The 25,575-nt window shown below is 36.5% G+C and overlaps 1 protein-coding gene across 1 annotated transcript; it reads left to right on the plus strand.

Annotated features, from left to right (window-relative positions):
• The first annotated feature begins 897 nt into the window (after window positions 1–897).
• b3glctb (beta 3-glucosyltransferase b) lies at window positions 898–24,941 on the plus strand. Its single transcript, XM_056736059.1, is given in 15 exon segments — window positions 898–985; window positions 1,416–1,525; window positions 5,773–5,849; window positions 5,985–6,019; window positions 6,022–6,095; window positions 8,184–8,224; window positions 8,226–8,300; window positions 8,386–8,449; window positions 10,883–10,902; window positions 10,904–11,070; window positions 14,674–14,757; window positions 20,724–20,823; window positions 21,708–21,817; window positions 24,773–24,796; window positions 24,799–24,941. Coding segments are annotated over 15 exon segments (1,212 nt in total).
• Window positions 24,942–25,575: the final 634 nt, after the last annotated feature.

The raw sequence follows: 25,575 nt of genomic DNA on the forward strand, positions 1-25,575 counted from the left end.
TCACCCTAAAATAAAAACGTCACAGAAATTTGAATGGATTTCATGTTTCTCTTAATGTATTAGTTTTAATATAAATTATAACGGCTCTATCAGTAATGTGGGTTATATTGGTGGAATGCTATTTAGAAAGCAATAGAAAGCACAAAGCTTTCCTGTAGCTAGGTTGTGGGTTCGATCCCAGGGGATTGCACATACCTATGTAAAATGTATAGGATAAAGCAATGTAAATCGCTTTGGATAAAAGCGTCTGCTAAATGCATAAATGTACAACACCTTTCAGCAGCTTTTTTCCACTTTTAGTTGAAAGCATTAAAAATTCTTTTGGCATAAGATCCTAAGCACTAAAGAACTTCTGGAATGGTTGTGATGGTAAATAGCTGGTTAAAATGTAATTTGTTATTTAAACCATTTTTATTTGTACAAACCAATATTATTTTATTTCTCCAGTAATAGGCTCCCAATTGTTTTCCGGTAAGATTTGGGGCACCTCATTGCATTGCCTGTACATATAATGCCTAAATTAAATAGAAATGCTAAATACCTCAGTGTAATCTTAATATATCAAAATATAAAGTTAAATCTTTTAAGCAAATTTGAAAGTTTCAAAAGAAGACTTATCTGATAAAAGAAATCACAGAAAAACTGAATATTGTTTAATATATAGAATAGAATAAATGGTATTAGGCCTGATGCTATTTTCATTCCCCTCATGAATAGATTGTAGTCTAAGAAAATAATCAGTGTCTCAACAGACTAAGTAGAATATAATAGCGACGTGCTTTAACTGACCGCTAGAGGCCGCTAATCAGCTTTTTTTGGCATTCTGACGTATTATTTCATATTTATCCCATGCTTCAGTGGCAGACATTGCATGCACATTAAATCCCACAGAAAGCCATGTCTGGACATAATGTCATAATTCTCTGCTGCTCTCTGTTCTTATCTGATGAGTCGGCGATATACATTCTCAACATAAACAGCGCTGGTCTGATTATTTTCTTTTTTTGTATTATTAAAAGCTTTATGTTTCGCCTGATGCAGGAGAAACATAGACACAGTGGCACATTAGCATAAACACTGTCTACAAAACAAGTAACTTGAATCACAAAATATATATATTTTCATTTTTTACAGAGATTAGTAAAGATGTCTACTCATACGTTTAGCCAACTACTGGCGAGTTCCATTTTTTTCTCTTTGTTTGACATAAATCTGTGTAGTCAATTAATATTAGATGCTATAAACTGTACTTGTAATAATGTCCACACTATATACATTTGCATATCTATCTTTACCACTACTACTGTACACATCTATCTGAACACACCTGAAAGTATTATTCCAAAATAAAAATATTTTTTAATACATAGATTAAGCTATATGTCTGTCTCTTTTTTTGTGTGTTTGTGTGGCAGAACTGCAAGATGTGATCTTTGCAATTCAGAGCCAGAGAAACTCTTATCACATCAAAAGAGCTCAGCAAAGAAAAACAGATCTTCTTCATCATGCTCAAGCCCTTTGCCAGGTAATTATATGTTGATTTTGTTACTATCAAGTATATACTATAGAATATAAATACTCCACCTCGGTTCATTTACTGCACATTGTTAGTATTTGTATTTTACAACATTTTAATTAATCATGAAGAGGCAATTAAATGGTTGCATATTAATTGAGCATGATTGCTGTCTTAGTAACTTAAGATTGATAACATTTCTAATTATTGTGCCTTAAGTCACTTTAATTATTTTATCACTTTAAAGTGCTGCTACTGTGGCTTGGTTTGGGTGATGTCTCCTTGAGGCTCACAGTAAAAAATCCAACTTGCAAAATGTTCTCCCTACAAAGATAAATAAGTAACTTGAACATAACATTTTTAGTTAAAGGAGTCAAATGATTGTTTTGCATATACAGAACAGAATTAGCCTAAACATGTTTCTAACAAAGATTATTTTGAGTGGACTTAGTTTCTCAAGTTTTTTGCCCAAATGCATCAGAAAGTTTGCCCAACTTACAAAATAGAGTTTTCGGAACAAGCAATACTGCAAGAGTTTGAAAATTCCCAAAATGCATTGCAGCATGTTCAATTCTGTGTTTCTTATTTGTTTTTCTTTTAAAGTGTGTTCAATGTTGAGGTGTAAGTGCTTGTCACAATGGCAAAGGCGGTACACAAACACTCAACACAAATTGTTTTAACAGTTATTTGATCAAAGTTTGGGTCTGTTTGAGGAAAAAAAAACATTATCGATTGTAGTAAAAGACAAATACATTTGTTTAGTTTTATATTTAACAGTTCTTAAAGAGTACTTGGAATATTTCATTTTGCTAATTTAAAATTTTTCATCCACACAACAGAAATGTATTAATTGCCTGAACAACAGCAATTGGTGTGACAATAATCTCTCGATTAGAAAAATAAGACAATCAGCATTACATAAACAAACAAATTTAAGTTGGCTAAACAAAGTATCATTACTTTGAAGAATTAAATAATATATGTTGAGTCAACACAAAAGTCTTACTGCATCAGGTTGCCTCATTTTTTTATGTTGGCTCAATTTCTTTTACAGTGTGTGGTAGTCTGGAGCCACAGGGCATTTGTCCCATTAGCCGAGTCCATAATCCATCTTTTCTCTACATAAGGGAGTCATGATTTATGTATTTCAATTACATAGTTTACAAAAACTACAAATTATAGTTTTTTTAAAGGCAACTATTTTACTATTTAGTTTTTAATTAATTAATATTTCTTCTGCAGAATTAAGTTTGTCCACATGATGGCCCTGTCGTCATGCTGCAAGTCTTTTTATATTTTTTTGAAGGTTGTGTTTTGATATAAACCTACCTTGCTTTTATTAGCAACAATCAATACAGAGTATAAAAAGAATAATGAGCGCTGATTTTGGTTCTTGATTACAAAATTAAATGTGTGTCTATTTTTTGGTAATGATGCCTCACTGACAAGTTATGCAAGTTTCAGGGCCAGTTTGTATTATTTAAATACATGGGAGGAAGGAGTCTGTTAGGGTGTATCTGATGATTTATGTGACATTGGTTGTATGTCTGCCAGCAGGAGTGGCAGTGTTCATATGTATTCCTGATTTAAAAAAAAATCATGTTATCCCATTGGAAATAAATATTGCACTACTTTTTCTTTTGCACTTCTTTTTTCAAACTCTTGTTGACTTGACTACAACAGTGAGTATTAAAAAAATAATTCCATATTAATAATTATTAAACACATATACAGTGTACAAAAGGGTTGGATCTGTTAACATAACAACATGAAGTTATAATGAAAATATTTCAGCATTTCTAAAATTTGGTAATGTTAAATTCAGCATTTACCAATAGCCATTTACAACCACACGTATCTGTTAACATAAGACATTGAACTATCATAAATAAACAACGAACATTTACAGTATTTAAATGTATTATGTTTATTTGGCAGATGGTTTTATCCGAAGCAACTTACAATTAACAATACATGTTAGTTTATGTTAGCTAGTGAATGAACTAATGTGTTGAAATGTAATATTAAATTGTGAGAAATGTTTTATGGTCTGCAAATTCGCATTTGTCTGTTTTGCAAAGGTTTTAATTGGCCACTTTGCTAACGTGTTTCACCACGCTTAACAACTAGCACACGTAAATTACTTTTGGCAGGTGTTTGCTACCCAGCAAGAAGCTGACGTGCAAACTTTTGCCAAAAGTGCACGTCGAATGTGCGCATGCTGCAGCCAAAGTCTTGAGTAAAGTACGATGTTTTATATTTTCTCAGCTGAGGTTGATTAACGTCTGTCTTGACATTTTGGACTCAATGTGAGATTTTAAAAATATAATTCGATATTTATTTAGTCATATAATCTGCCAGCCTTTCTGCTTAATTTCTTCTTAGTGTCTCCCTAATGTGTGCGCGGTGTATTCCAAAAACCTTGTCTTTCTTATCTTTCAACCTGCACAAAAAGCAGAATTATCTTCAACCTGATCAGATATCAGCCTTCTCGAGTCATTCTGGGTAATAAGGCCCTAGTCGGCCCATCCCAGCTATGCTTTTTGTCAACAGTTTTTCAACTGCCTGCCTTTCCAACACTCCTGAAGCTGATTTTTGAGACTTGAGAGACTTATTTTTGGGAGGTTAGAATCATTAAAAGTCAGTTTACTTCTCACAGTAGAGATGATGCCTGGATGAACAGGTGAGGATGCTCCAGTTGGTAACTCGACCTGGAGTTGATGAGCAGGACTCACACCTCATCCCATACACACAGTGAGCTGAGGTGCGATTAGCATGCTGACCGGCCGTGACCTGACATTAGAAGTACAGTCTTCTGGGGAACACTTTTCCAGTCCATGAATTCAAAAAGACGTTTTTATTTCCACCTCATTGTTTTCATTTTCTCAAGTTTCTGTCATAATCTTGTGGCATGGGGCGCTTCGATGAATTTGACAGAATAACTGGCAGTTGAGTCGGGCATCTGTACTGTAGCTCGACCACTCCTAAAACTTCAAAAATGATGCTGTCTGGGAGCCTTCAAGGACAAACCATGATTAAATTAAATTTGCGTATCATATATTGATTTCAGGTGTTTCCTTGTGCAATGGTTTAGGACTGCTAAACTGCTATGGGACTCACAAATCTCCATTCTTCTTTTTCGTTTGCAAAGAAAGACAACATATGAATAGACTGGCCAAAGATACTCTTAACTTTTTGTTTATAAAAGCATTATGCTTGCAATTGTACTGTCCTTGTGAATATAAGCACAGCTCTATTATTTTCTGTCTGCTACTTCATATCGTGCCACACAGCTTTAACCTTTACGTTTATGTATGAATAGAAAATATCTTTGGAAAGTAGTAAAATCTCTTGAATTTCAAGCTATACTGTTATTTTTGTTTCTGGTTAGTCAATCTATGGGAGTCGAGCTCTGACTATCACCTTTATTATGCAAAACTGTCTGAAATTGCAACATTCTAAAAGTACAGGTTTAAAACACTCTTTTAATAGAACAAAATGGGCATTCAAACAGCGGGCCCAGTAAAAAGCGTCCGTGTTCACGCCCTCACAAATGTTGTCTTCTTGATCTTCCATCTGCTCAATTTTCCAGCATGTTCTCCATAACCTCTATCTCAGCACTATCACATTTATTCATGTTAATAAGCTACTGTTTCAGTCCTTTAAGCACATTCGCTGAATACAAATACAAAAAACTTGTGGTCATATTCTCTATCCCTGATAGGATACATGCAGTACATCTTGAAAGCAGCAATTTATTAATTATGCATTTGGCACATGCTTTTATCCAAAGCGACTTACATAGCTATACATTTGTTTCTAAGTATGTGCAATCCCCTGGGATCAAACCCACGACCTTGCCGTTGTTAGCACCATGCTCTTACCACTAAGCTACAGGAAAGCTTATTGCTAATCTTCCATACATCTCTGAGACGTCTAGAAGATGTCTGTAAGATGTTTATGAATTAGAATGTATGTAAAACTGCTCTTTTCTAGACGTTTAGCAGATGTTTTTACACATCAGATGTTTTCCAGATCTTTAACAGACATGTTACCGACGTACCTGTGCTATCTGGAATGCCATCGCTGACACAGTGTATATAAAAGCATTCTATTTAATAACATGAGAATAGGTACTTCCGCCTTTAAAAAGCGATGTAATGCTTTTTAACTTTGTGGTCAGGTTGCATTTAGCTCTGAAAAATATTGTAAGAAAGGAGTTGGTTGTTATTTAAAATTTTTGTGGCATCTCACAGAGTGCTCCAGATGTTTTGCTTCTTCATGAGCTGTCAGACTACGACAGATACTGGGCCATTCTTCCGGCATTACCGCGGTGAGAACACTTCACGACGCATACAAACGAAATACACAGTGTACTCCGCCACATCACTTGATATGTCAGAATGATGAGTGCATATTCAAAGGACCATGTTCTCCAGCCAGACTCTTGTTTCTACTTCGTTTCCAGCCTCGCATCTCTGTACTGTCAAACATCTTTATGGATTGTTTTTTGGAAGAGGAGACCAACATGAACTTGCGTGATCTTCTGCAGGTGCTGAGCTAGTTCCACGCGGGCCAGGTGAGGGGCTGCTGGTTTGGAAGCTTTCCTGTAGCTCAGTGGTAAGATCATTGCGTTAACAACACAAGGTTGTGGGTTCGATCCCAGGGGATTGCAAATACCTATGTAAAATGTATAGGATAAAGCAATGTAAGTCTCTTTGGATAAAAGCCTCTGTCAAATGCCTAAATGTAAATGGTTTGTATTGTGTTGTTGCAAAAACAAGACGTCACGCTCAATTTACTGAAACATTTGTACAGCAATAAATATTTCTGATTTGAACCAGTGAAAGCTAACTGTGCTTTCATTGGTTGAGGTGCTGAACATTAATCATGAAATTGAATGTGTGAATTTTCTGCTGAAGTGTGTGCCTGGAGATGTACAGCATTCATATTAAGCAAGTTAGACTCAGATCACCATCTCAGCCGAATGTGCATGTCTATGAAATGCAACATTTAACTTGGGCAACGTCACTTTACTTTCATCTTATCTTCTGAGGAAGATCCTTTATCACATCACTTGTTTCTTGATTGTGTGAAATGCCACCTTTGTTTTTCCCTGAGGAGACTCTTTCTTTTCTACCAAACTAATAAGAAAGTGCTGAAATACCAACTCAAAACATCTTATGTTAGCTTGTCTTAGTTTCTTGCGTATGTATGCAGCAAATTAAGATTTAAAGGAATTATTCTGGCTTTGTAACATTTATATTCTGAGTAGATTATGACAGAATTGCCGCATTTAGAAACTGCTTTCCAAGTTTGGAATGCATCAAGGCACATCCGAACACAATGTTTGCTTCAAACTCCTGTCTCCTGAGATATCTTCATCAAATTATGATGGCATTATAGATGTTTCTCTCACTAGTTTCTGTATGAGTTTAAATTGACCTTCAACACATCTTGATCGCATTTCTACCAAGATATTAATATTGTAGTTTTTAAATCGATTGTTCACCCAAAAATATGAAAATTCATACATCATTTACTCATCCTCACGTCATTGTCTGCAGGAGACAAACGAAGATATTTTAAAGAACTTTTGTAACCAAACAACATTGGCTCCCATTGATTTCTAGAGACAAAACCACTCAGACATTTCTCAAAGTATCTTCTTTTCTTATCCAAGGAAAAGTCTTACGGGTTTGAAAACGTTGTTCAGTGTTCGTTTTCTCAGACATTTCTATTTATAAATTGGAAGAAGTTACACAGTGAAATCTTCTAATTTGGAGTCATTGGACCAAAGCACCATCCAAACCCTCTGTCAATTAGCTACACATTTTTGAAACTTACACAGAAATGGCAACCAGATTAATTGTTCTACGTCTGATTTACCTTACTTTTAAGACTAAGTTCATACCGCAAGATATTTAGGCCATGAGAAATGAATCTCAGAAATGCTGTAGGACCTAAGTGAAGTTTGAAATCCAAACTTTTCTGTGTTAAAGTGCTATAATCGATTCCCAGGTGAATCTAGCAAACCAGAAAACGTGAAAAACAAGATCCCAGTAAGTTTGTTTTGATGAGCCTTTCCGTGCAAGCCTATGAGAAATCGAGCCGTTCAGATTTCGCTCCTGTTGTGACAAAGCAGGATCTTATTATAATATTATCGGCCCTTAATCTACACAATTCCACCCACGGCACTGCCGTCATTGTTATTTTCACAAGCAACAGTGGTGTACGTGATGCCATGGCTAGAGTTTGTGGACAACATGCAACATACACGTGTGTTATTTTGACACCCCGTAAGGAAAGGGGGTGGGGTGCATTTTAACTCATTATCACTTAAAGAGACATCCACCCAAACGGGTTGCTGTGAGCATAGCTGTTTTTGACGAGGCAAAAGGGGTTTTGTTTACACAGCTATTGAGAGTTTTTAAGCAAAATTAGTTCCAGACACTTCATGAAGACCCTAATAAATCATACCAACTTGTTGAAAGTGCTCATATGATGACAACAACTCCATTACCCAACTTTCCCTGGAGAAACAGTAGATTGGTCAACACAATATATAAAACCATCTCCTGCAGACTTGCTGTAATGAAGGAGCAGCTGGAAACAGAGTTTGGCAGATTAAGTCTCTTGTTCTCACTAGACTGTCTTTGCTCTACAGGAATGGTTTCTGGGCAGAGCCGTCCGTGATGAAGAACCCAAAATCAGAAGACCCCTCCAGCTTCAGCTACCCTTACTTCATGTCTAGCTGGTCCCTCAGCTGCCCCTTGGCTAAGTGGTCAGATTTAATCTGTGTGCTTCTTGTAGAACTCCACCAAGAGTTGCCGTTTTAGACTTTCAATGCTTTTGGTGTTTTCTCTCAGAACTGCAGAACGTGTGAGTTACGAGCCACCTACATCGGATTTCTTTATTGACCTTCAGCATGAGATGAAAAAGTACACAAAGTGCTTGAATGTGTGTAAATGGAGTTCTCCCACATGTGTCAGAAGCCCCTGTCGACTTTGTTTGTTTGTTAAATATTCATTATTATTAAAATGGTAGCATTTGATGTTTCCTTGAGCTGTTTGAAACTGCTCTGAAAGATCTCTGATGCATTCGCATGAGACGTTCTAAAAAGCATATTGACAAAAGAATGAATTGAAAAAATGATCAGTCGTTTTCTTCCTTTCAAGAACCACACACAGATAATATACTCTTTTCTTTGGATTTCTTATTACTGCTCTTCACACCTTCTCTTGAGTTTCACGTCTCAATTAAAAGCGTCTGGCATTGCCTGTTGAAATGAATTGCTATCTGCAACATACAAGAATACTGGTGTAATACTTGCTTTTATGGAGGTACTGGGTCATCATTAAAGATGAGGTAAGACACGCAGTTTCTGCCAATCTCATATTAATCTTGAGTACCTATACAGTAGTTTTGCATACTTTGTATCTTCGAAGAGTATTTATTTTAATCAAATGTCTAAAAGACAGATACAGCTTTACGATTATTTTTGGAAAAATAATCCTGTAGGTGTGCAGACAATACATCATCACATTGATTCACTATAAGTGTGTGAGGTTTACATTATGCACATACATGCCTATTGCCAATAAAACACGGACATGTGACTTAGTTTGACATACCGCGAGTGGTTCACATCAGGCACTTTTAGCGTAGGGGCCGCACCATCTATCGGTTTGAAACAATCTCCAAATCTAGTGTCATATCCACCGTTTATATAACATTCATCACCGAAATTCAGTGAGCAAACAAAAACAGCTAAACTTCCGTCAACATAGTGAAGCAGCTTTGATAGGCTTGCCCTTTTTCATGCTGGCTGGTTGATGTGTGGGCGTTCTCTTTCTCTTTTGCTCGCTTGATGATACGTGGGCGTGCTGATCCGGGAGAATTATCTAATATGGGAATAAGAACCCTTGTTACGAAACAGGAATTAGTGGAATGAATCGAGCACAGAAATACTACGTTATACGCTCAACTAGTTTTTTGACAACTTGACCATGTTAAGTTTGAGAAGCCAGCAAGTTTAACATAAAGCAGTCATGATGCATGAAATAGCATGTTACCTCCGCTTTAAAGAGTTTTGAATTGTGTGACATTGAAAGAAGCTTTCCCCCTCACCTCTTCTCGTCTCACTCGCTAATCAAAATGAGACAGTGTGTTCCAGAAAGAACTCTCAGTGCCACTTTTGTGGTCTCCATTGATGCAGGTCTATAACAGGCTTCTTCGAACTCTCTAGTCTTGCTCTGTAGAAAAGAGATGTTCAGAAAATAAGACAATAGGTTACATGGCTTTTCTACTTTATTTTTGTCTTTTTATAATGAATTAATTTAAACCAAGATAATAAACAAAACTCGTACTGAAATGTTACTGTGAGGTCAAATTTGCAATTGTTTTAATAATTACCTGATCCTTAGGAGGCGTTTACACGACTGTCATTAGGAAAAATAAATGTGCAAAATTTGTGCAAAATTTCAACACACACAACAAGTTTTACATGGATATGATAACGGAGCTGTTTTTTCTGTCATCAAAGATTGTTGTGTGAACGAACAAGCAATATTGCATAAAATGTTTTTAATTAATAAAGATGTCCTGTAAATGGCTCCTTAATGGAACAGTTCACCCAAAAATTCTGTCTATATTTATAATATATAATATATAAATGTCTTTGTTCTGATGAACACAGAGAAAGATAGCGTATTGGGAAGGATGCTTGTAACCAAGCATTTCTTTGCCACAATTGACTACCATAGTAGGAAAAAAATATTTATAAATTAATTTTTCTGTTGAACACAAAAGAAGATATTTCAAAGAATGTAAAGAAAACAGTTCTGGGGCACTTTTGACTACCATTGTAATTTTCCTACTATGGTAGTCAATGGTACCAAGAACCGTTTGGTTACAAGCATTCTTCCAAATATCTTTTTAATCTAAACAAAGAAATGCATTCAGATTTGGAACAAATTGAGAATGTATAAATGATAACATAATTTGTTTAGGTGTGTACCGTCCCTTTAAAGGGATAGTTCACCCCATAATGAACTCATCTGTGTCTTTTTTGTTTCAACTTGAATCAGAAAATATCAAAATAGAAAAGCATGGAGATGCATTACATGTTTTCCTGAAAGATGCAAGTTGATAGAACGTACCGAAGAAAAAAAATCTACAAAGAGCAAATCTTTTTTTATCACCATTAGTTACAATGAACTTACTTTTTCTATGTTCTATGATCTCTGAAGTGCATTGATGGGTTTTAATTATATTTTATCTCTCAGTGCTTCATTCTTTCAATGGACATTGATTCCTTGATAGAGTAAGAGAACTCAAGTTCAGCTGGTCTTATTGATGTTTTACATTGCCCTTTACATTTGGGAGGAGGGGACCTGTATTGACTGCAGTGAATAAGTTTTGCCCAGAGCTACATGGCTCGGCCTCCACAAAATACTTTGCTACAACCGTCAACACCTACATCCCCACCTGCGTATGGATCATAAACACTAACACGCTCGATTTGCGAGAGATTTTTACAAGCTCGCACCCATGTGCGATAATGAAACCATGACAAACTGTTCAGAAGAGATGCCAAGAGAAGGTCAAGCTGGAATAATTTAGTTTAGTCAGTCCGCGCTGGGTTGCTTTAATTATTTTATGCCATGATAGACTGACTTCCTAAGGATTCCAAAATGTGGCCTTATGATATTTGACGTTCTTTCTGTCTTTGAAAGATAATCAAAAACCTATGAGTTAGAATTTCTTAAAATGACTTTATTCACAAAATGTCCCCGCGGAGATGACAAAAAGACATTCTAGTGTCTTGGAAGTCTTGCTTAACCTAAGAGTAGGAACTTTGGTTCTTACCCAAATGCTGTAGCGTCCAAACTTTGATGGTGGCAGACACGGAACTTCTTCTGTTATGTTTTTTTTTCGAATGAATATTTTCATGCAGACAGAGGTGAGTATAATCTTACTGTAGGAATCCATTCTGGGTTTGGATAACAATAGGGTTTATCACACTGTGCTTAACCTCAGGTTATCTTCATTCTAAACAATTGTTTCACACTTGTAATTTTGAAGCGGGGTTATCCCCGCATTTAACACGGGGTTACAACCCCCTGTCTGAAGTTAACCCAGCGTTGCGGTGCCATATGTGTGCAGTCTGAAACGAAGCTGGGTTAGAATGACACGACCAGATGCTTAGCAAAGGTTACCCAATCAAAAACAAAACAGCTTACTTAATTTCACAAGCTTTGCACAGACACTCTGTGCACTGTGTAAACAATCCTTTGAGTTTTTTATTTCTTTGAGTCAGGCTTAAAACAGCGAAAAAGGATTTGCGAGGCGTCATCCCCCCGGATGCGAAACAACATGGTGTTTGGTTATTTAAAGTGACCACGCGCTGCAGTATTTATCCAATCATGACTGTTGACACCGCAAATATGCAAATAAGAATATTAACCCAGGGTTTAGTGACGTACAGTGTAAAACTTTACGTTATGACTCTCTTAAACTCTCTCTTAAAGGAACACTTAAAGGAAATATGCTAATTTTCCAACTCCCCAAGAGTTAATAAATTGAGTTTTACAGTTTTGGAATGTATTCTGCCGATCTCCGGGTCTGGCAATAGCACTTTAGCATAGCTTAGCACAGATCGTTGAATCCAATAAGAACAGCATCGCGTTCAAAAATGATCTAAGAGTTTCGATATTTTTCCTATTTAAATCTTGACTATTCTGTATTTACATCGTGTACTAAAACGGTCGGGAAATGAAAAGTTGCGTAATAATCAAGGAAGTTTGCTGACGTAACATGGCCGCAGCAGGCGCAGTATTATCACGCAGCGCCTGAAATTAGTCCCAAACTGCGTAAATTGTATATGTTGACTGAAGTTAGATTATTTCCACATGCGCTGCGCGATAATATATCAATTTTTTTTTAAATATCGAAACTCTTTGGTCATTTTTGTACGCGATGCTACTGGTCTAATTGCTAATTGATCCAATGATATATGCTTAACTATGCTAAAAGTGCTATCGCCAGTTCCGGATATCGGCAGAATACATTCCAAAACGGTAAAACACAATTTATTAACTCTTGGGGAGCTGGAAAATTAGCGTGTTTTCTAAAAATTGGAATGTTCCTTTAATTCCTGGTAAATTATAAGCAGTGTGATACGTGAAACAGTTAACCCCGGGTTTAAAATAACCCGGGGTTAACTATTTCATATGGGAAAAGCTCTTAAGTGTCTTCCGCTAGGGGTATAACAATAAATTGTGGCATGATATAGTGCCATGCAATTTTTTTTTACAATTTGATGTAAATTTAATCCTATTAGTTTAGCTGCCTACATGTTTTTTTTTATTATTTTATTTATTATGTTTTACTGCTCGAAGAAGTTGTCTCTTAGTTATGTTTTCTTTTTATATATATATATTGGTTAAATTTAGGTTCATTTCACATTTTGTTCTCAGTCACATTTTTTTTTAAATATAATTGAATGTTATTTTACATACAAAAATTAATTTTAGTTGTCAATTATATAAGTTATATATACAGCACAATATTATTGTAAAGTGAATATACATCTGTTATTGGTTTTTCAGTTCCATATTTTGATTTTTTCCCAAATACTACTTTCCTATTATATATTGTATCGAATCATGTATTGTACAAGTTCTAATGGTGATAATAGGTTTGTATATTTGAACATGACCAAATACAATAGTTAACTTGAAGTGAGCAATAGCCTACTGTAACATTTTTTTGTTTATTTGTTTCATTTGCTAATGTTTATTTATGAAATAACAGTTTTCATTTTAGTTAATTTTCACATAACATTTACTAACAATGACCAGTAATGTATAAACGGTTTCATCGGATGCACACCTGGCCCGAAGTTAAGATCCGGTCTGTGTTTGCGCATCAGTTTGGTTGCTATTAATATAACTATTTATATTTTAATCTATTTATAATAATACCAATTTATATCAGTATTTTATTGTTTAATGTTTTGTATTAAATAAACAATTTGTTGAATTTAATTGTAGGCCTATGTTAATTTGTAGATTGGGTCCTATAACTTGGTTGCATTTAAGTTTAGCCTAACGGTTATTCTAGTGGTAATGGAAAATAATACTGGCTAGACATACTTGCTAGCTAATGTAATTTACTTTTTTTTTCTTTTGATTGTTTTCAGAAATAACCTTCATGCTGGGGCTCTATTTTTTGCAGATGTGTACTCAAAAGGGTGCATGTGCAGAAACGCTTGTGTTTCTTTGAAATCGTCTTTAAAGTCAGATAAATAAATAAAAAAGATCTGGTAGATCTTCTTTCCAAGGGCCTGTGCAGAAAAGTTCATCTGAGTGTTTGGGAGGTAGGGCAGAAATGACACACCTCATCTACTAACTGAAGTCTCATTTTTACCCAGCTGTAGAATACACAGGACAAAATCTAGGCTAGTTAAAATGTTTCCCTGTTTATTGTACTTTGATTCCTCCACAGATTATGAGGAACTAGGTGTTTTGAAAGGAATGGATCAATCGGTCTTGATTAAAAAATGAAGCCCCGTACAATTCATCAGAGCACAAAAGTGTCTGTCGTGGGGGATTACGGTTAAACGATGATAGAAGAGAATAATTACAGTTTTTAGTCAATTTGAGACTCTGCCTACACACAGCTTTATGTCAGAAAGCGGCAGTGAATTTGATTTGAATGGTTTGTATTGATTGTGACCACACAAGATTTATCCTTAAACTTTGCAGAAACATCCTCCTCTCTTTCACAGATAGTCATGAGCCTCCACCCCTCATCTCTGGTGTCTCACCACCATGTAACACGACAGGTAATGCTGTTTTATATTCCGGGAGCCATTTTGAAGCTGGTCAGCTATAATTGCACCGATTTGCATGATTATGTTTTGAGTTTGATTTATAAACAGCCCCGGTACGTGAATAATCGCTTCAACATTTTTTTGTGCCATTAAAAAGATCATATCAGTGCAGATAAAACATCTGACAAAAGTTTGCCTTAAGTTTAAGTTAAAGCATTACGTGCATTATTATCCCAAGTAAGCCAAAACATGATCTCTTAATCTGCTTTATTTCCTCTTTTTTCACAGTTGCTGTAGTGAAGCAGACGTGGGGGAAAAGACGCTACTTGGTTTGAGCTCTACAGTGAAATGACAGATCAATATATACCCACAATTCACCTGGGAGTCCTCAACACGAAGAGAGGTTCGTGTCTTTATCCATTCGCACTGGGAGCGGGTTGAGTTTTCAGATCATTTTTGCCTTTTATCCATCGGACCCTCAGAGCAACGGGCAGGCGCTGTTTAAAATTAAGTTTCAAATCAATTACCTCTCCTGACAACCGTCGGCTTGTCTAAAGTGAATTACAGTCTCTAAGCTCATGAAAGTGTGAGAAATACCGCAGTTGGGATAAAAAACACACAAATATTCCCTTTCTTTGTTGTATCATCCTCGCAGTCTTTAAGAATATAAAGGGCCTGGTTTCACAGATGGGGTTTATCTTAAGCACAGACTAACCCTTAGTGAAATTAGGATATTTAAACTACTTTTATAAAAATGCCCTAGTAGAAACATTACTGGTGTGCATCTTGAGACAAAACAATGACGCTGAAATACTTTTAAGTTGTTTTAAGGCGAGTTATTTTCAGTTAAGACCGGGCGAAAGCTTCCTATTGCCGCTACAAAAGCATCAAAAAGTATGACGGGCTTTCACATTTAAATAGAATCTCTGATTCACTGTGTTGTGCTTAACGTGATGCGGTGTCTAACTGGAAAACAGCTTGATGTCAAACTTTGCAGAGCAGTAGAAAGGGTTTTATTCATAGCCTGACTGCAGTTAGCTGAATGGATGGGCCATTTGTTACCTTAAGTCGATTGACATCTGTTTACTGCTCATATTAAACAGCAATGCTTGTTTGTCTTTGTTTTTCTCTGCTGCTTACGCAGATTTGTTAATGGACTTGTGATTGACAAGCTTGCCTCAAAGTAATAAAACTTAAAAGTAAACTTCTCATATCGATGACTTATTGAGTTATGGTGTCTTTATCTTCGCAAATGCATTTATACTTGTTTACTTTGGAGGTTCTTTGCGGAATCCTGATTGCAAAGCTTTTTTCACTTTGCACACAAACGCATTTTAATTTTAAATCTGATTTCATGATTGTTACACACTGTGAGATTGCAAAGATGAATTTGGATTTGTTTGTGCAGTGTTGTCAGTTTCTGGTGTTTCCATCGGTTGGTAAAGTAATCATGTACTGGAAGTGGCAGGATGATGCTGGTAGACTCATGCAACAGCTGAGAGCAAATGTCAGTATCACATCACGCCAAGGTTGATCGGTGAGTGACAGAAGAAACTATTTTTAGTATTTAAGCATTTTTGTGAACCTGTGTATATACAGTACGATAATACAAACACAATGTGCCCAGAACAGTTTAGAATTCTGATTTGACTCTTCAGAAACATCCAAAAAATACGATAATAGCTGATTTCATACTTTTGGATACGATTTATGTATTTCCACATATGGATGTGGTTTGTGGACGTCATGCTTCTTGCTGTTCAGACTGCAAAACTTGAACTAGATTTGAGTCAGTTTGCCAAAGATACAATCTGATTTTGCTGCCTGTCTGAACAGAGCCTTTGGTTTTAGTTAAAGAAATATTTAGAGTCAAAGTCATGATCTGTCATCAGCATGTCTGGCATGTCGTTGACAGAGCAATTTCAATTCATACCTCGGTTTGTAAAAGCAAAAATAGCATGTGTTAATGCTTATGAAATAATGCAACTATAATGGATGTCTATGAAGTGTACACGCAGCAAGTTTTTTTTATTAATGTCTTTTCCAAACTAAACTGTGATAATTGATTGCATGTCACAGGTGGACAGTTTATAATTCATTCAAATAATCCAAAATAAAATTTCGTGGCCCAAAAAAATATTTACAACTGGAGAGTTCTCCAAGACTCACCATTGGCAGGCGTAGCAAAAAGTTCATTTTGGACCCTGCCTAGCACTGACCTCAGCTCTGATAATCCGTTCCCTCCATCAAAACTCATATATCCAGTGTCCACCAGGAACCTTGGTAATGATGAAAGATCTTAGAATTGCCTCTGAGGACTCTCCACACCTGTCCCCTAAATTGGACATCTGCACCCCCTTTCTTTCCTTCCTTCTGTTTCTTTGTCTGTGAACCAGAAAGAGGTGCTGCCCTTCAAACCCTTCATAAAACAGGTGACGCTTGTGCTCGCAGAAAAGTTATAAATCTTGTTTATGCTCTCATATTATTATTATTTTTCGAACCTTCTTACCCTGCATGTAGTGCACGTTCCGGGCTATATTTTGAATGAATCAGAGCTGTTTGTTTGCTTCTCTTCCATGTAATCTTTAATGAAAGTGAAACAACGTGAGCTTCGGTTGAAACACTTTCTCTCCCTTCTCTTCTGCCTTATAGGAATAAAAATCTCATAATCACCCTCATGCCATCCCAGATGTACGACTTTCTTTCTTCAGGGTAAATGCAACAGTTTTTTATTAAAGTGCAGTCGTGTTATCTTTTTATGGTACTTATAACGGTGAAGCTCAAGAAAGCACAAACATCCATCATAAGAGTAATTCACTAAATTTGGACGATGAGTTTTAAATCCCATTGGTTACTACATGACTCCTGACGAAAAACACATGTGTTACTTTAGTCACAAGACATGCAGGAGCCAAAGAGATTTAAAGTTATGACTGCCATATTTGAATAATATAATGTAAAGAGAACTTCGATATAGAAAAAAAAGTTTTTTAAATAGATTGAGAACATTTTTTATCTGCACGTGTGGTGTTTGGTGTGTAAACTACAGCTTTGAGAAGAATATAAGGAGTCTTGGCAAGAAAACTGACTACAAAATAAAATGTTTATTTGTAAAACAGATAACTCAGTTTTTATAAATTTTCAGAAATCATGTTTTTATTGTGTTAGTTAGCTGTATATTTTTAGTTATTATAACTTCATCAAAACACCCCAACTGCAGTTTGATATTAGTTGGAATGCAACAATAATATTTTTTGCAAATTAACTATTTTTAAACTATTCAATATTAATAACTAGGGATGTAAAAAAATTATATATATCGTGTTATCGCGATAGCAAAATTGTCTCAATATTAACATGACTGTATGAAACGATAGGTCTTCCGGGCCTAACATAGAGAATGTTAGAAAAATAATAGATGTTACCTTTGGCAAAGACCATTTATTTGTAATTATAGGTGCAATTACTTTAATTCTTTAAAAGGGATTTTAAGGTCATTTGACCCAATTCATACTATAACTCATATCTCTAAGCAACAGTTAAGACTAGAGGATAATTAAAAAAGGATTTTTATGGAATGTTTCCAAGTCATAATTTGGCATTTTAAATATTGCAATAAATAGCGTACCATGGACTTTATACCAAGGTATTATCGTACAGTGAGAGTTTTCTATTGTTACATCCCTATTAATAACCGATAGAAAGGTTGCTGATGTGTGTTATATTTCCTTTGACCTTTTCTGTATTTCTTATATATTTGAAAAAAACGATATTCCCTGATAGTTCAGCATTTTTGCCAAAAAACGTATCCAATAAATGCCAAAAAGTTTAGTCCATTTTGCACCATACATCTTATATTTAGACTGCTCCTCTACATCTGGGATGGCATTAGAGTAAATTGTGAGAGTTTCTTTATCTTTTGAGACTTTAAAGCCAAAACTATTTTAGCTCCACCCCTTCTACCACCTGTAATTATTTACAATAATTATTTACAATAATTTACTTTGTACAATACTATATATTTTAGCTGCAAACACTAGAAATTGTACCCTTATTTCTTTCGTTTGATTTGCCATTTCACGAACAGACTTATAGACAGCTTTCTTATCCTGTACCCTTGACCTTGCTTAATTCTACCTTAAAGACAGTGCATTGTTATGCACTGCAGGCCATCAGGAGCCAAATATTCTCTTGAGTGTCTGTCTGTGTCTGTGTGTGTGTATCAAACAATTATCCCACAAATCCAGCTATCGGCTGCTCTGGAGCTCCCAGTATGTTTTGTCCTCCTCCTGTCATTCTCCATGTCTTGCTGACCTTATCATTCAGCTTCCACATGAGAGCTTCTTTTTCACAGGTGCCGCAATGCTTTTATACTCCTCCCGTTACTCTGATATATACTTTTTCACTTTCCTTAGCAGGGGTAGCTGCTATTAACCTCGAAGACCCGAGCAGAGGAAATCTTCGGCATCATCTCTCTCCTGGGTTCTTGGGTGAAAATTGTACGTCGAGGTGATTTGCAGATGTGGCCTCTCTTCATATATATCTTTGATGATGAGGAGATCAGAGTCATAATCCACGAGGTTTCTTTTGACCCTCTAATGGACCACAGGGATGCTGGAGTGTGGCTGTGTAACGACACCAAATTGGTTAAGCAACATGGACGTTTCCAGCAAACAATACCAAACTTTAATGGATGTTCCTGCATTGATTTTATGTTTGACTTGATGTCAAATTGACTTCCTTTGCAGTTTTATCCAGAAGGTTCTCAGGGCTCCAAAAATACAGTGTTTAATGTCAAACATTGTTTAAGCCGCTGCTAAAATCCTTCTGCATACTTGTCTGTATTGCTGAAGGAGTCAGAAATGATGGAATGGATTAGGTACAGGAAACTGAAGAAACATCATCGAAAGAATCACGGTGCTTGTGGTTGGGCAACCTTAATTCAAATCTGGCTCGCCTCATGTCCTAAACCCCTCTCTTTTCCCGTGCAGTCATTTATTGCCTACTAAGATAGAAAGCCAGCAAAAAAATAATTAAAAGGAATTTAGAATAAACCACAATGTTAGATTTCTTTGGGTTTGAAGGATTTGTTTGTAGTCGGTGTAATGCCGCTAACAGCCTGCAGTCATTGAAATGGCTTTTTAATACTATATTGCTTGTTTATTTTGAGTGTGTGTGTGAAGGTTTTTTTTGTTGAGAATATTGTTTGTTAAAGGAATAGTCCTCATTTATTCACCCCCGAGTTCTTCCAAATCTGTTAAATTTCTTGGTTCTGATAAACACAAAGATATTTGGAAGAATGATTGTAACCAAACCGTTCTGGGCCACCGTAGACTACCATAGTACAAACAAACGACAATAGTATATGTAGTAGAGTAGGCGGGGCGAGACCGTGGTTCGAGTCCGGTGAGTAATTGTGAATTAGCGCCAGCTGTGCGCACACCGGGCTCGAATCACGTAGGAGATGGGAGCATAAAAGGAACGAGCGACCGGACCGTCGAAGAGAGAGGACCGGGCCCGAACTTGTTTTATGCTCCCATCTCCTACGTGATTCGAGCCCGGTGTGCGCACAGCTGGCGCTAATTCACAATTACTCACCGGACTCGAACCACGGTCTCGCCCCGCCTACTCTACTACATAATACAAAAGAGCCACAGAACTGTTTGCTTTCCTACATTCTTCTAAATATCTTCTTTTGTGTTCAACAGAACAAGGAAATGTATGGGATAGTCAATGGTGACCACAAACTGTTTGTTTACAAGCATTCTTCCAAATCTTTCGCGGTGTTCATCAGAACAAATACATTTATACATATTTGAAACAACTTTAGGGTGAGTAAATAAAGACATAATGTAAATTCTTAAATGAACTGTTCCTTTAAACATTCATTGGTTCGTTTTGTCCCTTTGGCCTTGACTGTGATCTTATGTGGATAACTTGCATGTTATAATATGCCGTGTTTTTTCTCTATTATATGTATTTTTATGAACTGAAAATAGTTATTGGAACTTTTTTATATGTAATCTTTCAGTGAAATCTGTTGCGAACTATTTAACACATTGTTGCATTCCCCCAGACAATTGCATTATAAATAAAACAAGATATTCATTCCAAATAAAATGCAGGACGAGACTCAATTTAATCCATCAGGAATATATTTGACTGAGACAATTGGTTACACACCAGAATGGAGCCAGTTGGTTGGAGGCAAAGGGTTTGAAAAAACAAACCCTTTTTGATCACTCAAAATTGAGTCATTTTAGATACAAAACAAGAAGACATGAAAGGACATACAAATATTTTCTAGTCCTCTGACACACTCCTTAAAGGCTATAGATAAGTTACAAACCACACTGGTCTTATTTACAGGACACTGTGCCAAAACATTTGCCATTTTGAAGAAGTTTTCTGGTGGAGTCGTAACAAAGGCGCTGTGGTTTCTTATAGTGGATGATGACACGCTGATCAGGTTAAACGTAATCGTCTGAGTAGACTTTAAAGGTGATGTGTGTCATATTTTGGACGATCTTTTGACAAAATGTTTCTATGCTCTTCTACTTGTAAGTCCCTTTGGATAAATGCGTCTGCCAAATGAATTAATGTAAATGTCTTCAGTGTATTGTTAAAAACAACTATAGGTTTTACTTAATATTTTTGGACACAATTCTTGTATGTCAATTTGAGTTTTTTTTCAAGGCAGTTACTTTATTCAATTAACATTGAAAAAAAACTGTGTGCAAAAACTTGCACATATAACACACAAACATTACTTAAATCATACTAGCTGAGTTTACGGTATAGAATCGTTTAGATGCATCTGTAAAAATGGGTGTATTTCCCAATAAACATGTTGCCTCTTATTTTATCTCGAATTTCGCCATCCGCAGAATAAGCCATGAGTCTGACAGTAACCTGAATATCAAGTTCGCCCACACAAAAGTACTCTCATTGTGTGACAAAGCACAGAAGGTCACAGTCCCGATATTGAGGTAAAATTTAGACCGGGTTTCCAACTAATTTGAAATATCTGTAAAATGCGTTTACAGATTACACCCACATATAACGCAGCCCTTTAATACAACCTCATTTTATGCCATTTAGAGGCTTGTGAATCTCCAGGTATGACCTCTTTAGGAATACTCATACATTAGGCACGGGGAATATGCTCGACTGAAAAGAGAGCTGTTTTATCTCTGCAGGGCAGTGAGGCAGATTTATCATGATTTTAATATCCTGTTAAAAAAATCTAACATTCAGCTCTTATCTGTGCCTTTGTGCACGTTTACAATTGTTACTGATAGAGAAATGACACTTTGTCTGATTGTCATGTTATGTATGATCATTGTGTTAAAATCTCCCCCAACTGCAGAGGCTGCTGAGTTTTGACTCTAGTGAAGCTGTGAGTGTTGGAGAAACTTATGGCTATCGTCTGAGCAGGATGGGTAAATCACTGGAGGTGAAGGGTGAGTCACAACCATTCAGGGCTGTTGTCAGATTTGGGCTACTGTTGGGCTATTGTGTTGTCAGATTGGGCTAATTTAAACTGCACACTTAAAAAAAGTCAATGGCATTTTTGAGCTTTTCGTTGTAAGACTGGATGCTGAGGTTGGTTTTCTTTCCACATATTAAATGTTAGCTGTCAATTTCTGGAAAAGAGACGGTGCTTATAATTACGAATATACAATGATAGGAAAAGTGGCATATTTTGCATTATGGTATTTGGGATAGTTTTGATTGGCATTTGGTTAGTTTTGGTGTGAAGATCTGGCAACCCTAACCATTAGGTTGTTTAAAACATGCGTGTGATGCAAAAGAAAAGTTTCAAACTTCCGGGCAACAGAATATAACAAAGAAAATGTGGCTGCGGAAGAATTTATGGACCATTACAAATTTTAATTTAATCAGCATTTCTAGATGTATTGTTGTCATTCCAGTCCATTTTCGGTTGAATTTCAACAAAATCAAACCTCAGGAGTGACATAGTCATCCAACAGTAATGTGAAAAACTGACAGCATGGCAAGACACATGAAAACTCTGATGAAAATCAATTTTATCGTCACGGTTTCGCCCTGTGTTTCCCCATGAACTTCACTTCCCATCATCCTCCACATTCCATCACCAGTCCCTCGTCAGCAATCACTCGCACCTGCCAGTCATCCGCCTCATTATCAGGACTATTTATATACACAAGGTGCATCCCAATCGCACATTTATGCATTATTCTTTGCCATTTTGTAGTATAAGAAGTCTGAGTAATGCGTTCACATTGAAAATTCTCAAAAAAAGAAGTGCACTACAAGTACCTGGATGATGCACTTTTTCGACCGAAAATATGATTTGTGGAACTGTTAACAAGTTGTTGACTCAACGTTCGCAGTTTCGCTTATGTAGCGAAATGGAGGCAGGTCTATCAGACACTGCTCGAGCAAAACTCCTGCAGAGTGATAACGCCTCAATCTAATGATGACTAAAGTGATGCTGGGTAAAATATATGATATGTTAATGTAGATTTTTACTCACAAGCATTGTGCTGTAAAATTGACGTTAGTATAAAACCGTTTAGAATTCCATTTGGGACAATACTACACTTTTAAAATTCATACACTACATGGTTGAGTGCATGCACTGCAAAAAATGACTTTCTTACTTGGTCTACTTAATTTTTTCTTGTTTCCTGTAAAAATGTCTAAACATTCTTGAATCAAGAAGCATTTTCTTTACGAGCAAAAACTCGTGTTTTTATAAAAAAATATGAAATTTCAGTGAATGTGTGCTCAAAACAAGCGTAAATTCTGCCAATGGGGTAAGAAAAATAATCTTGAATTAAGTGACCAAGAAAAACGTAAACGTTAATTCAAGATTATTTTTTACTAAAAACAAGACTTATTTTCTTAGGTCATTTTGCTAATCATTATAATGCATCTTGATTCATGAATTTGCAGACATTTTTACTGGAAAACAAGAAAAAAAATACTTTGTTTGAAGTGTAGTACATTGTTTGAGTGCATTGTGTATAGTATGTCATTTGGGACACAGCTTCAGCCTGTTCTTTTGTTCATTGTCGTGTCTTAATCGTAACATTTGTTAGAGCTGTGTGCATCTTTTCTTTTGTTCTCCATGTTGATCCTGGAATTATTATTAAATATATCATTTGTGGGTATCTCTTGAGTGTGGTCTTTGGCAGCACGTTACAGGAGACACGACCATCCTAAATGGATTATAACAAGACCTCTCCAGAGGACCATCTACTCCTACATCTCCGTCAAAATAAAGGATAAGTAAAATAAATGTGGTGAAATCCCAGTGCTCTGTTCATCCGGTGAATTTGACTGACAGCATGCTCAGAAGGTGTTTTAGGATTGGACTGGATGACGAGTTATTCTGTCTCACCTCGAATCCAAGCCAGATTCCACCACAACCCAGTGCTCTCCCAAGCCTGAACTTCACTGCTCCCCCGATCTCATGGATTTCTCAGCCCCCACGCTTCACAGCCCTTCGTTCAAGTGCTCACTGGCTTCTCTGCTCCCGAAATCCCCCTAGTGGACCGGCTGTAATTGGACTTAGAACCCTTCGGCCAACACCAGGTGAACATTGACCAAACGCTCTCCAGCATTACCCTAGCCATCTCCAGAACTCTGTCCCTCTTCAGATAATAGTAAATTCAGAAAAACCTAAAATAATTTTGAAATGGTTTATTTTTTTTTGCAGCTGTATGTATGCAAAATGAAAAGCATTTTTTGCGGCATTCGGTGCTGATGAAAGTGTGATGAAAGTGTGATGAAAGGTCATGTTACAATTACACATTTTAGAAATGTTTCTTGGCACTTCATAGGATCGTGTAATGCTATTTTTTATGATTTATTTATTTTCCTTTAAGGTCATTTTATAACCTGTCGAGCTTTTGGCACGAAAAACATAAATCAGTATAGAGACAGATGAAAAATCTTCGCATATTTTAGAAGGTTACAGGCCTGTTTTTCAATGTATTTTTTCTGCTGTTGTTGTGGACATGAATGAGAATGAGATTCAATTACAGTGCCATAAATGCCTAGAAGTGAGCAGGTTACAATGGTGGGAAGAATAGTGTTTATGTATTGTGTGCCGGTTACTATGCAAAGATATTTAAATAGTTGTGCTGGACACTTTCTAAACCCTTTGGTTATTCTCCTAGCCTTAAGAAGACTGTGATGTGCAAAAGTTCTTTTTCTTCAAATAAATTCTGTAGTTGGATGTTCATGTGCTCATTGACAGGTGAATTTGAGTTTAACAAAATATTTGTTCTGATGTTTATTAAATCGTTGACAGAAACATTTGGGGAATCATACTCACAATCATTCACAGGACGATCTCACGCAAGTCATCAATGAGGCCCTCAATGCGTAGTGAGCTTTGTGAATCATCTGCTCTCCTCTCTGACAACTGGCACGTCCAGATGATTACGTGTAAGAGCTCGACAGAATCCAATCTCTTTCCACAAACAATGGAACATCAACCCTGTGGGCTTCTACAAGTGCTGGCTGACTGACACAGATAAGCTTGAACAGAGGAGACTGCACTTACTCAAAAAGACCAGAGAGGAACTTTAGATCTTCATAAATGCAAGCTTTTCAAGTTGTTTGGCACTGAATACCTTTTTTTGAAAGTGTATCGGAGGTCAACATGAAATCCAATTAATCTTTTTTCCTTTTTGCACAGGACTTTTTGTAAACAATTCATTGGCAGACTTTGTAACTTTCATCAGACTTTTGATCGACATTTCCAATCTGTCTTTCTTGAAACTCTCACAAAAACCACTTTGTGACCACACTTTTCACAATCCAAGAACACTTTATGAATAAAATCAAGGCCCGTCTTACATTTCATAGTTGTTCATCTTGTTTTACTCAGGAGTACATCGCAGCATAGAAACAGAATGGAGTGCAGTTACATGTCGACCTTGTGTGCTGTTTTGAGCGTAAGTTGAATAAACTTCATGTATTATGTAGATTGCATTGGCTATACCAGACCGGCACCCTCCAGCTCTCATGGACTGGCATGTCACAACACGTCTAAACGACGCGTTCGCCGTCACGGCCTCGTTGCTTCCCCTAGCCGGCGTCTCACCACGGACCTCTCACACTTGAGCTCCCCCTTAGTTTGACCCCTTTTATTTTAAAGGGGACCCCACCGAGCCTTTCTAGCCTTCCGAGTCTTCCAAGTTTTCAGAGTCGTCTTCAGAGC

Source organism: Triplophysa dalaica, chromosome 22 (genome assembly GCF_015846415.1).
Source record: "Triplophysa dalaica isolate WHDGS20190420 chromosome 22, ASM1584641v1, whole genome shotgun sequence".
NCBI lineage: Eukaryota > Metazoa > Chordata > Actinopteri > Cypriniformes > Nemacheilidae > Triplophysa > Triplophysa dalaica.